At 42.5% G+C, this 17,769-nt stretch overlaps 1 protein-coding gene across 1 annotated transcript in view; it reads right to left on the minus strand.

The window, feature by feature from the left end:
• The window catches only part of spin (lysolipid transporter protein spinster), a 143,399-nt gene extending 125,630 nt beyond the window's left edge, over window positions 1-17,769 (minus strand). Inside the window, exon 1 of the mRNA XM_080278266.1 lies at window positions 17,408-17,769. Within this exon, the coding sequence (XP_080134392.1) occupies window positions 17,408-17,699 (292 nt within the window). The 5' untranslated portion in view covers window positions 17,700-17,769. The remainder of the gene's footprint in view (window positions 1-17,407) is intronic.

Consider the following 17,769-nt stretch of genomic DNA (forward strand, 5'->3'; position numbering starts at 1 on the left):
TCCCCTCAGTCCAGCACCACCACCACCATTCTCTCTCTCTCTCTCTCTCTCTCTCTCTCTCTCTCTGGATCTGGCATGGCATCCCCGTTTAACCTTGGAGAGTTGAGGTAGGGAATGGTAGTGCAGGGAAGGGAAGGCTAAGGGTTGGGTAAGGTTGGGTAGGTATGGGGGGTGGGGTAGGGTAGGGTAGGGTAGGGTAGGGTAGGGTAGGGTAGGGTAGGGATGGGGGTAGGGGGGAAGGTTGGGGTAGGGATGGGGGGTAAGGTAAGGACAGAAGGTAAGGTAGGATAGGGAGGGGTAGGGTAGGGTTGGAATGGGGGACGGGGTAGGGAGTGTAGGGTGGGGTAGGGTAGGGCAGGGTAGCGGTAGTATGGCGTGGGTAGCGGTATTGCATAAGCATTACCTCAGTGTTTCTGGCACAACAACACGGCTGTTACATACGAGTACCTTCTTTTACCCCAGCCTCCTCGTTCCTTCCCACGGTCTTATTTATACAGTAGCCTCACGAGATCACTCTTAGGCAGGCGACATCTAATTGAATGTCCTAAACATCAACGCCGTGTATCAGGTGACGTATTCTACTGGTTTATTCTGGCTACCTCAACACGACTTTATTCAACTCACTGGACACCTATATTAGTGGGGAAATGAATGACAAGAGGTATGTAACTCTTCCTGTTCGATATAATTTTCCTAAGCTGAGTAAAAACGGATGATGTAGCTCACTAACACGTTGTCGTAAACCTGAGAACTCATACGCGATGGGCTGATTAGAAGGGAACGTCTTCGCCCTCCTCTGGGATATCAACGTGAAAATCCAATTTCATTTATCCCTCTCTGTCTTGGAGGTTACAAAGATGACTAAGCCCTTGCTATAAGGAGCCCTGCTGTCTTTGATGTTCATTTATGCTAGCTTACAGTAAATTACACAAAAACAATGAAAATTTAAATTCCACTGCCACTAATTAAGAGAATCTGCTATTTTCTAGGAGTTTACCGTGTGACTGAGATGGAAAGGGAGACGAGGTTGGAGGAAGGGCAGCCTGATGGCGTAGGACAGTATCAGGGAGCAAATGCGTTTGTAGCCAACCCTTCTGGGATTACGGCGTCTGATCTCTCTCTCTCTCTCTCTCCCTCATATATATATATATATATATATATATATATATATATATATATATCAGAGATATAGATAGAGATGGATGGAAAAACTTTTTGATATCCCGTATATACTGATATCTGTTTGCACCCAAAGCAACAACGTGTGTGTGTGTGTGTGTGTGTGTGTGTGTGTGTGTGTGTGTGTGTGTGTGTGTGTGTGTGTGTGTGTGTGTGTGTGTGTGTGTGTGTGTGTGTGTGTGTGTGTGTGTGTGTGTGTGTGTGTGTGTGTGTGTGTAAGAGAGAGAGAGAGAGAGAGAGAGAGAGAGAGAGAGAGAGAGAGAGAGAGAATTACAGGGCTAGGAACTGCCTAAATTAGTAGGGAAAAAAATTGTATCCACTATCAGAAACTACACAGGCTTAGTCAAAAGGCTCTCCAACAACTAACTAAACAGATGCACAAAGGAATACACAACAATACAACAGAACAGGTACCAATTCGAGTACAGGACTGAAGGCAAGTATTATGGATTAACAAATTACGGTATACCAAAAGCGGTAGTTGCCAAAATAAAGAAAAATACGAAGGAACATGGATTACAAGAGAACGTACTGTGGAATAAAAGAGTACGGTACAAAACAGTACCATAAGTGGTTTAGTGTAGCCAATGGGAAATAAGTTATATCCACCTGAGAATCCCTAAGGGGTAAGAAATAACCCCCACCACCACCATCACCACCACCACCATCACCACCACCATCACCACCACCACCACCACCATCATCGTGGTCGTAATCCCATCTCTCGTTGTCTCCTCTGGTGCTAGGGGCCCAAGGGTTGGGCTAATCAGTTCCTACATTTAAGGCGAGGTACCAGTCCCCAGCGCCCTAATGGTATAATAGGAACAGTAAACCCCAAACACCCCTCGGAGGACATCCCTTATAAGCCACACCCGACTGCTGTGTCTTAACCCACAACACCACAAGGCGTCAGAAACAAACTAAAGGTTAAATATAAACAAGAGCACTGAAGGAGAAAGTGAGTGCCTTCTTGTATTTTCTTGGTGTGGTGAGTAAAGATCAAAGTAGTGAGAGTGAAGGGCATGATAGGGTACAGCAAGGAAGACAGGATCCTGGGAGACTCAAGCAGTGATAAGGCATGTGAGTTAAACAGGCGCTGGTATGATCCCCACCCTAACATACGGAAGTGAAGCCTGGACCCTGCTGAAGGACAAGTCAAGAACGAAAGCAGTGAGAATGAGTTATTTCAGGAAAGTATGTGGAGTTGCACAAAGAGACAGGCACACAAATGAGGAAGTAAAAGGAACGTTGTGATGTGAATTTGATTGCAAGCGTATAAACACTCCGAGAAGGTTTGGCCACGGGTAGAGAATGGAGAATGAGAGACTTAATTAGAAGGGTGTACTGAGGCGGAGATGCGGAGGGGGAAACACTGATGAGATGGAGGTATGGAGTGGACAGATTATGAGACAGGGAGTGTGTGTTGGTGAGTGGGCAGTCTAATGGCACAGAACAGGGTGACAAAAAGGCGATCTGTTTGTAGTCACCTGTTACAGGATTACGGAGTCTGGCTGTAGATAAGACAGACTGACTATGAGCGAGGACGAAGCCCTCGCTAGTCTCAAGTCAAGCAGTGGCATTTTCTCACATATGAGTGGCCTGACCCGGCAAGGCCTGACCGTAACGCTTTTCAGTAGCTTATATTCAGCAACCATAGGGCCAATCACTGCGTGGTTTGCACCATATTACAGCCCAATTCTTTAAGATTTGTTTATGACAAGTTTCATCACACCCAGGCGGTGCACGTGACAAGTGACACGCGCCAAGTGCAGCACGTCGAAAATTTTCAAATGAGGGTCACAGGCCAGACAGTTTGTCGAAAAGGCATGAAACTTGGCAGGTAGATGGCCATCAATACACTCTAGGCATCCTCGGGGTGTAAGGCGACATTCCAATGCTTTATGATTTAAATGGTCTCGCTCGTACCTCACCAATAAAGACGTTTTACAGGTGAATACAAAGGTCATCCTTGATGTAACACGGTGTAAGACAGACCGGCAATATCTTGACCACGATGCGCATTTCGTAACCCGGTACACAAAAAGCCAGTCACAGTAACAGTACTAATTTTAAAGGTGTACTACATCTCTATAACAGAGACAGGAGAGGCATACAACGGTCATAACACCTTCAACATAGTGGCGGCACAGCTGAATACGACGGTCATGATAACTGTACTATGGCGTGGGATTAACCGGTAGTTTCCACCACAATACGTCCTGGGCAACCCGATCCAGCAACAGCTTGTAATCTCCACGCCTTATGTAACCAGCCCAGTCTTAGTGCTGAGTATCGGCCACGGGTATTGTTAATCCACCTGGCTGGCACAGGTCAGGTGTAGTTAGCCTACTTTAGTTAATCTCTTCAATCCAGTGATGTAATTTCTATTTTACTCTTGCAATTACCTGAACATATTTTTCAACTCGGTAAATATTTGTACAAGGGACAGCTTTATTGTGGTTACACGTATAGCCTCCAGACCTAAAAAATCTCCACAAAGGTGAATTAAACACGTCTGAAAAAGGCAAATTAACTCGATGATAATAATAATAACAACAACAACAACACTAATAATAATAATAATCACCGGATTGAAGGGAATAAAGTTAGGTGAGGATGGCATGGGTAGCGGCGACACTTTTACATAGGTATGCATGATGCTGGATAAAGATACCTTCATGTGACAGCAGTTATAACCAGGCAGCTCAACTGCCTGGTTATAAACGCTGCCCTTAACTACTCCCCTGTCCCCCGAAAACGGATGGTGGACTGCAGAACAACGTAAGACTGTAGTCCACTGGGTTCACGTTTTAGATGAACCTACGACCACAATAGGAACATTATATATATATATATATATATATATATATATATATATATATATATATATATATATATATACATACATATATATATATATATATATATATATATATATATATATATATATATATATATATATATATATATATATAATGAAAACTGCTAATTAAAAGAAGCATTGTCACTAACACCCATGGTTAAACATTTGGTACACTACTGGTGATGTTTGCGAGAGGCCTTGGCCTAAGTAAAAGCGCAGGGTAAAGTCATATTGTATTATTACAACAAAATATTGTATACATTAATTGAAATGACATACCGGTTATGCAGTACTACAAAACTTTGACCCTTGCTTAGTGGTCATCAACACAAAGCTGGAAATATTAATGTTGGTTACTGAAAGTTGAACAGAATGTGGTGGATGAACAGTGAGAGGCCAGTGTGTCAGTGCACAGGGTTAAAGGCCACCAGTACTCTTGCCCTCCAAATGACACTCATTCTATACACGTCTGGCGTTTCCCATAATCCTGCTGTTGCAACATACTAATTTTATATCACATTGTTCCTATTCCCACAACTAATTTTGCATTTTACCCAGACTATTCCTGTTTGGCAAAGGAAACTGGCAACAACAAACGTTTAACGACAACCAAGCTTGGGCTGTCAAGTAAAATCATCCCATCCTGTCAAGAAATTTCCACTAATGTCAATACACTCGTCTGGTGTCACTGCAGAAAGACTATCTGAGTCGCAGTACTGAAGGACGGGATCGGAAGGGCGCCTGTCACGTTCCAACATTTAGGGCGGTATTCTAGTGCGGTTAGGAAGCTTACAAACACATCTTCCTTACCGGTTCATTTCAGAGTCTGCTTCGTTACTGTCTTGTGTGTTATACAATCTATGTCAACAATAAAACAAAAAAAAAGATTAATGGCTACTCAGGAAAATAAATCGTTCAGAAAGAGGTGTTAGTGAGCCCCTTTAACTGGCAATATTACGGATCTTAGGCTTCCAAAGTTTATCCAGGTGAAATAACCACCAAGCTAGTAAAGGAAAAAATACAATCACCCCAATCTCCGTCACTAGCACTTCATAACCATCCTTGTATCGCATTTATCACCAAAACCTCTCCACTACCACCCCTCTTATCTGCTGCATTATCACCAGCCGCGATCTGTGAAGTGCTGAAGAGATACCAGGCTGATAAAAGGATGGAAGACCCTAATTATTAGCTAACACTGATTGCCTCGTGATATCACCTGGAGAGAGAGAGAGAGAGAGAGAGAGAGAGAGAGAGAGAGAGAGAGAGAGAGAGAGAGAGAGAGAGAGAGAGAGAGTATTCGTGTGGTTACAATGAAGGATTAGTGTTAAGTTGGGGCAAGGTCAGGCAAGGGTATTTCTGTCGCGGTCACCCTATATGAAACAAAGGATTGTGATGCCAAGAATAACACCGACAGGCCGGAGAGGGTGATGGAGATACACAGATACACAGAAGGAGACACACCCACAGACAGATGATCAGATGGACAAGTAGGGGGTGGCAGATATACCGAAGACGGACGTGGAAAAGTGCAATCAATATATACCATAGATGAAGATATTAACACGTAAAGTACAAGAGAAAGTATAAATCACCTTAATTTGGCCCAGGTTTTCGTCCACTTGTAGCTTAATTCTCGTAGAGCACTGACAGAATATAATACCACGGCTCTGTATCCTTTCCACAGCCTTTCTTCGTGACTAGCTCTGTGTTCTTATACTGATCTCTAAGCTCAGCAATCAAGACAAGAAAAGCCACTGTTAGGCCAAGTTAAAGTGAAAACCTGTAAGTGGGGATGGCGAGGGAATGACTAAGCTGGAGATTCTATGTAGCTAATATTTTGTCTTTATTAAAGGGGCTTAAGGCGAGAGTATGTTCGAGAATCTACGTGGCTAACACCTAAGTCTTTATTAGAGAGGTAGAAGTGTACCGCAGCCTGACTGGTGCTTTAATATTAATACTGATGATGATAAAAATAATAATAAAAAAGAAGAACGGGAAGAAGAAGAACCTGTTTATTGACCATACCCATTCCATTTAAAACAGTGAAACATCAGCAGAGTAATGATAACAGTGTGAAGACTGAGAGAAGGCAGCAACCAGCAACCACAGCAGGTCCCTGGATTCCCACACATGGCCCACCTCCACCACCCTAGGCCGCCTACAACCAACCTAACAGGAAACCCACCTTACCTCACCTGGCCTTACCCACTTCATCTGACGGCCACCATGAACCGCTACGCTGTCTGATTGTCAACGTTGACCAGAGGTTGGGTCAAGGTGCTGTCTAGTCTACGACCACACAAAACTACTACTACTTACTACTAATCATCATCATCATCAATTCCCCAATGCAAACCAAACCGTCCATCGATAGTTTTTAGCCACAGAAGAAACTCGAGCGCCCCTGTCCCCGTCCATCTATTATTCACTAAAAATTTTTTCGACACGAGGTCCTTCACTCCCGCAGCCTTTAGCCAGTCCCCATAACAGCCTTGATGGTTCCGGAGCTCTAACTGCACCTGCTAGCCTTTCTTCAGCAATCGGCTTCTCCATCACAACACTCGAAACACAAAGCTGATGAATTTGGAGGTAAAAGGCGAGGAAAGAGTGGAGTCGTAAAGGGTCAAGTAGGCGGCAGGAGTAGATAGGTACTGCGTACAAAGGAAAGCAAACAGCACCAGACCTAATCGTCCTTTCGAGGCTGCTTGTTACGGAGAAGACTATCACTACGATATCTAATTCTACAAACTGAAGGCTGTGGTTGAGATAACACTTATCTGGTAGCATTCCTTAAATTTATACCCACACAACACAAAATGTTATCACTATCTCGCTACAAACTGCCGCCGCCGCCACCACCACCAATATTACTATTACCACCATCACTAACAATAGTTTAATACTACCACAACCACTGCCAACTATAACAGCAGAACAACTACTAATGCTGCTGCTTACACAATATGAAGGTTATTAACAATATGTATGCTAGCTAGTTATTTATTACGTACGGTACTCAAGCTACAACTACATTACGATATAAAATAAAATGAAATTGAATACCCACCACCACCACCACACTAACTAACATCATTAACCTGTAGCTACTGAACCCATACCAGCAACACCATACCATTGCTACTACTATTACCATTCACACTACCACTACCACTACATACCACCGTCGCCAATGCTCAGTCCTTTAACTATCATAAGTCTGTCCTTAGCAGATTCAAATAGCCTGATGGTAGCAAGAATAAAACTGAAAATGAGCAGACTAGCAACGTAACCAGCAGCCCCCCCACCCTTTCCCCCCTGTATTCTGTAGTCATATTTTTTGTTGAAAATTGTTCCCAGGCAGAAGAGAGAGATTGAACTGACGGGGTTCATTCTCTTACAGTACTTTGCCTTTTTCAGTGAAAATTTGTTGCAGTACTTTGCTTTTTCAAAACTTATTTTGATATTAATGACCGATTAAAAAAACAAAAAAAGGAATCCCCCGCATTTTCAACACCTGGAAGTATAGCCTATTATACCTACGGCAACAACAGGGTTCAAGCAGCCTGAGGAGCAAGTTAAGATACTCGTATGATGGTTACCGGTGTTCTGGCAGAACTGTTTTATTTGGTTTAACATTTTAACCAATCAGACGTAGTCTCCTTTACAAGACTTTCCGGAGGAGTGAAGGACAAGACTGAGTTAGTACGTGATACTGCATAATTAAGATGATACTGAAATTTAAAAAAATATATATTTATATAGGTATATACATATATAGACAAATACCAATTCACGATGCTTCTACTACAGAAAAAAAAAAAATCATGTCTCGACAGCACTGTTGACCTTCCAGGCATTTCCATTTACTTTTCTATGCCAATGAAATGTTTTCCTCTGTTGGTATAGAATGTGCGAGTGTCAGACGACTGCACAGCAAACTGGGTGATATACACAGAGCAGCGGAGAAAAAAAAAGACTAGCCAGTTACGAGAAATTCGCCTGCAACTCTTCTGCGCCCATGGTTTCAATACGTTGCCATGTGACCGCTCTCAGCTGAGATAATGCTGTATTTTATTTCACCCAAGACTATACGGCTCAAAACAGAACCACAGAACGATGGATCACTTCCAAGGAAAGAAAAAATGAGGGGGAGGGGGGGACGGTTAGTAAGCATGCAACAGGTAGAGAGTATCGACAGTAACGCTCGGCTGACTTCAAACTTTAACAACTGAGGGAATTCGACAGTTTACTACTACTACCAAAATCATCCTCGAAATATGATTATTGTCTTGAAAATCATAGTAAATTTTAGTTTAAAGAGTAATACCACTTACCCATTACTAAAATAACGCATAGGTGAATAATTATCACGACCTTTTTGTACCGAAAATAGTCCTTTATTGGCACATCATCAATTTTCATTTCATTCATCAGTTAGGCTACCATTCGTCAACGTATACTAATTCATTTTTTAAACCAAACTTAGACATGCCTGTGTAATCAGTCCTAAAAATTGAACTAAAAAGGCAGTTCTACACAAGATAAAGGTGATAAACCAACAGAGTAAGTTGAAAAATAAAGAGTTCTGTTGAGTCATAAGGACGCTGGAAAATGCGGCTGTCATTATCTATCTTATTCGTGTCATCTTCAAGACGATCTGGGGTTGAGAAATTTACTCTAACTTGTAAAGATCCTTCCAGAGCTGAATAAAATCGCTTAGCAGTAACGATGAAAATGACGTTATTTTAGTGAAGTGGTTAAGTACTCTGATGAAGTGGTAAAGTACTGTATTAAGAAGTGAGCAACAGTAAAGATTACAGCTCAAGCAGTATTCTTGACTTTTTGATAAATGTATAGTTATAGAACATGACGTATACACTGCCGAATAACACCAATGTACCAAAGAAAACTTTGGTGTTGGGCCAGGTAATCAAGTCTTTTAGTGCTGTTCTGTCGCTGTGATTAGCGAAATTCCTCTGATTGTACGACTGATGTCAAGTGAAGGTCAAGACCAAGGAGACTTTAAAACCTCGCTATATCACTAGTCTGCAGCCAGTCTGCCTGACGTAACTGGGATACTCCCCTAACTTTACCAGTTAACTAGTGGTCGCATCAAAGTCGATGATCCTTTTTTTTTTTTTTTTTTTTTTTTTTTTTTTTTGGCAATGGTTAATTATCAAATCGACTCTCCAGTCTGACACCATCTGGTGTTCGACTGATCCGATGGGGACTGAGAGCTTCGTTTGGGCGTGTATATATTTGTATATACACGATATATAATACTATAGTTCGTTGACTGATGCGCTGCAAAGATATGTAATCTGGTGAGCCCAAGACGTGCCTGGGTGCATGTTACTGTGGATTCTACCGGCTAATGACGTCACCACCAATGCCGCAGTGAGTGCAAGACTGCAGTCTCGGGGACAATGGCTTCACAACTCTCTGGGTACGTTCAGCGGTCACATTCCCGCGATATTAAAACAACGTGACAAGAAGTTATGCCCCTAAATTTCGACAGCCATTTAGAGAACATTCTTGGATTGATGTTTGCTAAATTACCGTGCTAATGATATGCAGATAATGGCAAACATATATACAGACAAAAAGATACAAAAATTTACTGATACATATTCACAAAGAGGGCAGACACTTTTATGACAAAAATACAATACGTCCACAATACTTTAGCAATTTCAGGTAGTTTATTATTCATCGTATTTCCCTGGTGTGATTTGTGTAATATTGTACACCCACCAAAAAAAATTATCGTTACCTCTGGATGCGATGAACACTGAAATGATTTGTGAAAGTGAAACTGTGTTCATTTGGTACTGGCAGTAGTTCAGAACCCTTGGTCCTTATGTCATATTGTGTCACACCACAAGGGTAACGAATATTTTTTGTGTGGGTGTACACTGTGGTTCTGACAAAACGAAAGTAGCCGGAATGTCCAGTCGTCTAATAGTGACAGTGGTATTGTGTACCCAACATAATTTATATGGTTTTCGTTATTTCTCATTTTGTTCAAATGGCATGCTGTCAGTCTTTCCGACATAACCGTTCAATTTCTCACACTTTCATCTGTTTCTCGACGTCCCCAAATCTGGTGTCTTAACTTCTTAATGTCATATTTTCCGAGTCACCAATTGAGAGAGAACTGTTAGGGATCGATTCAGTCTCCTTTTTGCATTTTTCAGGAAACAGTCTTCTCGTAACCATAACCAATCATCTGGATTTAGTTTAATTTGCTAACGCTGTTTATTTTCTTTACCTACATATTTATTTACTGCCTATACTTGAAGCATGTTTCATCTGGCGGTAACCTGTGAAAGAGACGGCCCTTGTCAGTTGTCACTGTCAGTATTGGACTTAAATTGTGAGCTTGTCTTTCAGATTTTACTTTATTACCACAGTACTTTTCATATAGGCTAATCTATTAGTTTTCCAGCTAAACCTCACACTCTTCTATATAATGGCATTCACTGTAATTTCTTTCTGGGGAAGAAGAAAAAATAGGTCGAGGGGGTGGGTCGAGTGGTGAGGGGATCGTAGGGTTATCAGAATTACACTATATAATAATAATAATAATAATAATAATAATATAGACCACAGCCTCCTTAGATGACCTTCAGTGTGCTATCACAGCGAGATAAGAGATAAGAATTCAAGTCACAACTGATACAACCATCACAAACGTAAACAAACCCAGATTTTTTTGGGGGGAGGGGGGCCATCATCTTAAGACACACTGACATACGAGGCCATAAGGGTTCGAGACAATCTGTTAACCTCTCCACCACAATGGCAACTTAAAAAAAAATATTATTGTTACAGTTACGGTGCTCTCATTTTGGTTTTTGCAAGACCTTGTTGTAAACGTTAGTGTGTGTGTGTGTAATTATTTGATTTACGTGACCGCAATACAGACAACAGTCCAAACCAATTCAAAATCAATATACTGTGCAACTACATACAGTATACGTATTACCATCACCATATTGTAATTAACGGATTTATACAATTTCATAATTTTAAAAATCTACATCTTCCATAACTTAATGCCTTTCAAATACAACTTTCAAAAACTCATCAATACGCCAAGGTCTGATAACACTAGAAAATAAAACAAAAGTTCCCAGGTTGGGCTAAGCCTAAGCCACAGCCGAATGACGGGACACATGTGAGGTGATGTCTCAGTTGCCAACTACTGTTTTTACTTAAACATTTTTGAACACGCTTTCTACACTCATCACAGCCTCATCCATCCATGACATTTTCATCTGTTGACGCTATAACAATACACGCGCACAACTGACGGCATGAAGGAAAAAAAATGATGAAATCAATTACCGTAGTCTAAGTAACTATAATGCAGAATATATTGTGCATTGGCCTGATAGTGTATTAACCGCGAACGCTTTCAGCTTTGTCAGACGGATGCTAAAAAATTACAATGATGTGGAGCATACGGTATTCTGATATTCAGTACTTACCAAATATATGCACCGGAGATGGGGACACTCCTCATGCATGATTTAATGTTTTCTCGGGACGAGGAAAAAACAGCGGTATACTGTAGGCACCGTTACAAATAATAATAATAATAAATAAACTAAAATAAATTTTCAGGCTGTACGAACCTTACAGGTCATAAGTCCAAATACGTTCAACCTTTCAATGAGACATGCAGCGAAAGGATTAGGCTACCACCATTACTCCCAGACGGCTACTGTCAAACGATTTTATTCAGTTCTGCAGTAGGCCGACATTTTTTAATCGTCACCCACACGATCTGAGATGGTGAGGTTTGACAACGGTACAGCTGTATCTACCGTAACCCCTTCACTATGGGGAGGATCTCAATTTAGTTTGTCAGCTTGAAAATGAAAAAAAAAAAAAAAAGTCAAGGGTTACGATGCCCGTCGTAATGATCGTTCGTTTAAGATATCCTTCACCTGTTAGAACTGGCGGGCCGTATTCTGGCTGGCTTAGGCCCCAGTCAAAATAGGTACGACTTATCGCAAACCACCCGCGACCTACAAGTCGTGGGTGGTTTTGGTGAGGTTAACGACCGGTCTTCACATGTCTTGGTCTACCCGCAGGCCACCATGGCGACCAAAAACTCGTCGCTAGGCTTTTCGTGCTGCACGAAAAACCTCCCCGCGGTCACCGATGTCTTGGCACGGAAGCCGCCCGGTGGGCGGCTGAACTGCGTCTGGCCGGCTACGGACTGCGACTGGTCGGCGACACGAATTTTAAGCGGTGGTTGCCTTCCGGACGGAGGCCGGTCGCCGCCCGCTCCGTGCGGTGGCCGTCCGCACTCCGTCGAGGGCTCAAGGCGACGACTGGACTGCGGCGGCCGCCGTCTGGCGTCCACAAGCCTCCTGTCTGAGGTGGTGATTGAAGTCCGGGCGCCGTCCAGCCGGCGATTGGTCGAGCGTCAGGCGGTGGGCTGGACAGAGACCAGTCGCCGGCCAATCCGCGGCCGGTGTCGGTCTAGTGGCGGCGTCGAGGTCACGGTTTAAACTGTGACAGGACGCGGACCGGCCGCCTTTGTCGGCGGCCTGCAGATTACCTGCCGGCCACCTGTCGGTGTCTTGACCTGTGTGTACCTGGCCATTGTCGCCGTTTGGCGGCCCACTGGACGGACGCTGGTAGCCAATCGGTGGTACGACTGCTCGGAGACCTCCACGGTCGGGGACTGGTTTCGCTATTTTGAGGTTTGCGACAAGTTGTACCTGCAGTGTGACTGGGGCATTAGGAGACTTGGCAGCTCTTTTTCCTTTGTGGTTCATTACGCACAACACACTCTGGTAATGTCTATAGTATCTAAAAACTTCTAGAATCAACACAGCGTGCCTCTAACTTAAAAGGATTAATGTGCAGTTCGCAACACAAATCGCCGAGGAACAGGTGCTACAAGTTTCCTATGAGGTATCATGTCTCTTAGGCCACCTAGAATACGCTCCAGTATCTTTACGAAACCACCTTATCACACTTATCTCAGCCTCTTAACCTTCCGCTGCAGCCAGTATCAGGGAATCGCATTTATAAAACACCCTAACCAACTATTTTTCCAATAAACACGTGTTCATAAGCCAGGTACCTATTATAAAGTTTTTGCTCTTAGCATTCTGTCTTAGATGTTCACTCTGGTTCTAAAATGACTGCTAGCTGTACGAATGAAGACACATTTATATACAAGCAATATCATACACAACTTAAGCTTACAGGTAATAAATAAGGTTACATGGGATTTTTGTTTAGTAACCATAGTAAATAAAGAACAAAAATCAAGTATAACTCTGAATATTGTTGGTGCACTTGGAAATGTTACTTTCTGTTGACATCAGACGCTAATGATTCAGCTCAGAGAACCCACTTCTGGTAAAAGGTAAACTACTGGCTCGGCTATCTGTAACAAATAGACAATTCTGTTCTTACAACTGCCAGACGAGTTTATTAAGCCATCCTCGTATGGTTAGGCACTTAAATACTGAAACGCAGTGAATGAATTACTGAAACCCCCGCAGTCCCGTAACATACGGCATTATTTTATTATCCTTCCTACTTCCCCACGATTTGAATCAACTTCTAAAAGACCACTTGTACCTGAAGGTTGCAAGAAATAAATGAAAAATATCACCAGATTGACGGGGTTAAAGTGGAGAGCATGGAGAATGGAATATTGAGAGAGAGTACGAGTATTTGCTCACTAACGGCCCCTCCTCCCACGACACCGGAATATCAAAAGACATTGGTGACAAAAAAAAAATAAATTAAATAAATAAATAAAAAATATGACAAGCAAATCCTTTCTTTCTATATCACTTCCTACACGATGACGTAATTTTTCACCCTTCCTTGCTATTTATTTTTTTTTTTTTTTTCAACCTTAAGGGAGTGCACAAGTAGCAGAAAGGTTAATCAATGCTGTTTTTTTAACCTTAATATTATAAAGGTGTCCCTTAATTTAAATAAAATAATACTGTGAGGGCTCTCCCTCCGTGCTAAGGGATCATGTATGCGGCATGTGTTGTGTAATGCCGTATGGTAGTGAGGGGCAGTAATGGATGGGGATATTCGTGGGCTCAAACGAACAGAAACGACAATGATTTGATGGGTGTGTAGTGATTCCTTGAATATGAGGCTTGGAACGGGAGGGGGGGTTGGGATTGCGACTGAAGAGTTCAGAAGAAGGATGGGATGAAAAGACTGCGATGGTTTGGGCATGCTGAGAGAACGGAGGATGACAACTGGGTGCGGAGGGAGATGTGTAAACGTTATGACTAAGGTTCCTTTACTATACTTTTTTACAGACAGACTAAAAACGACCTGGGTCGAAGTCATAGACTGTGACCTAAGGGATATGGGACCGAATAGGGAGGCAGCCAGAGATCGAGCAGCGTGGAGAACTGCCATTTGGTGACCAAGGCCGACGCATGCATGTTCGAGCCTTTGTAAACGATACGACGAACGATATAAACCAGTCATCGGACTGAAAGTATTAAAATCCATATAATGCATGTTTTAGTAACTACAGTTGTTAGGAAGGTTATCACCATAAGTATGCAATGGACCCTTAAGTAAGGAGACATTTTTTTTCTTACTTTCTGACGATATTACCGTATATGCCATAGGATCTTAGTGAAGGGGTCAAAGAGTGAAGTATCCTGACTCAAAGTAAATACGATAGATTAAAGGATATATCTATCTATCTACAGTATATCTACATACCTAGGCTGCTTCCCCCAAGGAAAGGAAGGTAGCCAAGACAGGACGACACACTCCCCATTTACTCATCCATTCAAACACATTCATTCGCATCTTAGCCTCAAAGGGGAGAACGGACAGATCCTCACCGCACCACACCGCACAAGGGTCAACTGCACAATGCAATCAGTGGCATCCGCAGCAAGACCCGACAGCAGAGCTGGTTTACCCCTGCCGCATCATAACAGACCCATCCCCTTACCCGCACCTGACCTGACTAGCTGATCAGACCAAATGCGGGAGAATATCCCCTCAGGGCTGCGTCATCACTTATTCATTCACAATTTCTCTCCATTTATTTCTGTCACGCACAGCCACTCTTCCTTGCTCAACAGACATCCCTCTCGCATCCAGCGCTCTCTTCACACTGTCCATCCATCCTATTCGTGGTCTTCCTCTCAGCCTTACACCTCTCACATCAGATCTAGTTATCTTTTTCACCAATCGCTCATTATCCATTCTCTCCATATGCCCAGACCATCGCAACACCCTCTGCTCAACTCTATCAGCCATCTCCCGAACTCCAGCTCTCCTTCGCACTTCATCATTTCGCACTCGATCCATACGCATCACTCCACACATACTCCTCAGACACCTCATCTCCATTACATTCAAACTTTATACATAATATATATATATATATATATATATATATATATATATATATATATATATATAATAACAGCATCCGTAAAAGTAATTTCACTTTCATTGTTACGACTGACGTTAAGTAAGCACTAACTGTTGCCAAGACCTCGTGGCCTTGGCAAAACCTTCACAAATATCCCTGCATCACCCTCAAAGCTTAAAATCGTCTGATGACAACAAGGATCATAAATGATGTATCTGTGGTGGTGGGATTATTGAAAAGCTGGCATGCTAAGTTGACCAAGCTCCATATAATCACTGGACTATGAGATCTGACAGTAACTCTTCAAAGCAATTTATCTTGTCTTTCACGCCTTATTCTCTTCTATGACATTTATACCGTTTTCATATTGGCCTACACACGAGGATTCTAAGGTGTTATGCGCACACTAAAATGCAGTTTCCTATGTTACCCATAAGATTAGTCACAAAACATTGCATATCTGTTGTATCAACTGTACGACCATGTCCTTTACTTGTCCTACTGCAACATTATATTCAATTTTGGTTAGGTTTTACGAGCTGGATATCTGGTAACAGCCTTCATCTACCACTTCACTACAATGATTCCCTCAGCTTTTCGCAGTTCTCATTACGGTGCTTTTTCTTTCTCCTTATTAAAACGATACTGCTGACATTTGGGGGTTCCCTCTGAAAAGGAACACTACCAGCAAGACCAGCTGATAGTCACCCAAAAATAGCAAAAATAAACCAGTAATAGGCTTTTTTTTTTTTTTCCCCTGTCGTCTATCACTGAACTCCCGTTATTTAACGTCTCACTGCTACATGCACTGCAAGAACAATGTACTTTTGTCTTGGTTTCTAGCTTTGGTCTTTTGCCATCATGTCTCTTGCGTCGTCTCTAATGTCGGGTGTACGAGTGGTCTGCTGTGCTTTTCCTCTACTTCCGACGAAAGGGTGCGATGTAGGCAATAAACAATAACGAGTAATCTATTCCAACTGTCACACAACTGTATTGAGTCAGACATTCAATACTACTGTCACTATTAGGTCTCTTGCATGATCTGAGCAACTCTAGTGTTCTATTCCTGCTGATGCCTGGCTGTTTTATTCCAAGGAGTCACAGGAGCTAGTTAACCCTTTCGATCCGATGAAGTACGGTACTTTTTTTTTTTTTTTTTTCATTTTATACTCAGATCTTATTCACCACTGAGGAGGCTTTTTCAAAGATCTGAAAGGCCTATAACCCATATTAGCTGCTTCAGGACTAGAGGTCTGTCTAAGTATAATTATCTCGAATCACTCCGGCCCCTAGTTTTACCGGCCCCAGTCACTCCGGCCTCCCACCCTATAGTCGCTCCAGCCTAACACTCTCGTTGGAGACATTTCTGTATCAGACTATCAGGGAGGCCGCAGTGACTAGAACTGGTAAAACTAAGGGATCGGAGTGACCGGGGCGGGAAGAACTATAGGCCGAAGTGATCTGTTTCCAACAGAATAAAATTGTCTGGTTGCGGCTGAACTATAAAATGTCATCGGATTCACAGGGATAATGGATCTTGGCATCCTGAGACCTGACCTATCTGACAACCATTCAAGTATTACATCAGGCACAGCTATCGTATATCGCCAAACTCCTCCGAGATACCTGTAGCTAGATTTAAACACCAACAGCCTCGGTCTCTAGTTTTATTCTTGCTGCCATCTGATGATATTACATAGCTTTGGGGAGAGCTTTCAGATTTTAGTTAAGACTTTCAATCTGCTTCAATGCGAGATATATTACCAATGTTACAAATACCATTAACTGCCTGGAGGTAACACTAATATAATAAGCACTGTTCTGAGAATGAGAGTGACACGCTGATTGACAGACCAATATCAGTAACGGAAGATTTACCATCCTTACCTCGATATATATATATATATATATATATATATATATATATATATATATATATATATTTGTATTCAACTGACCTGCTACGGTAAATCGGTCCATGTAGTTGATGAGATTGACATAACAGAGGACGGCAACCATGGCAATGTGCCTCTTGGAGATGGGGGGCTGGGCTGCGGCATCCCCACTTCCTCCCTCGACCCCTCCATCTCCCCGCGTCCCCCTCGGAGTCACCACAACCACTCCCCCACCGGAATCAGGCAGCAGCTCCTGGTGGGACAGGTTACCACGGAGACCATCGGGACTTTGATCCATCTCGGCTGCGTCTTGTAACTTCAGAGAGTCGGGTTTTTGGATGTTGTAAGGAGGCATCTAAGTCTTGGTCCCTTTGCCTCTGCTAATTCTCAGATTCTCTACTAATGCTCCTCTTGAGGTTGAATTC

The sequence above is a fragment of the Coenobita brevimanus genome, chromosome 72 (genome assembly GCF_032717465.1).
Source record: "Coenobita brevimanus isolate Jiangsu-jjx chromosome 72, ASM3271746v2, whole genome shotgun sequence".
In the NCBI taxonomy this organism is placed as follows: domain Eukaryota; kingdom Metazoa; phylum Arthropoda; class Malacostraca; order Decapoda; family Coenobitidae; genus Coenobita; species Coenobita brevimanus.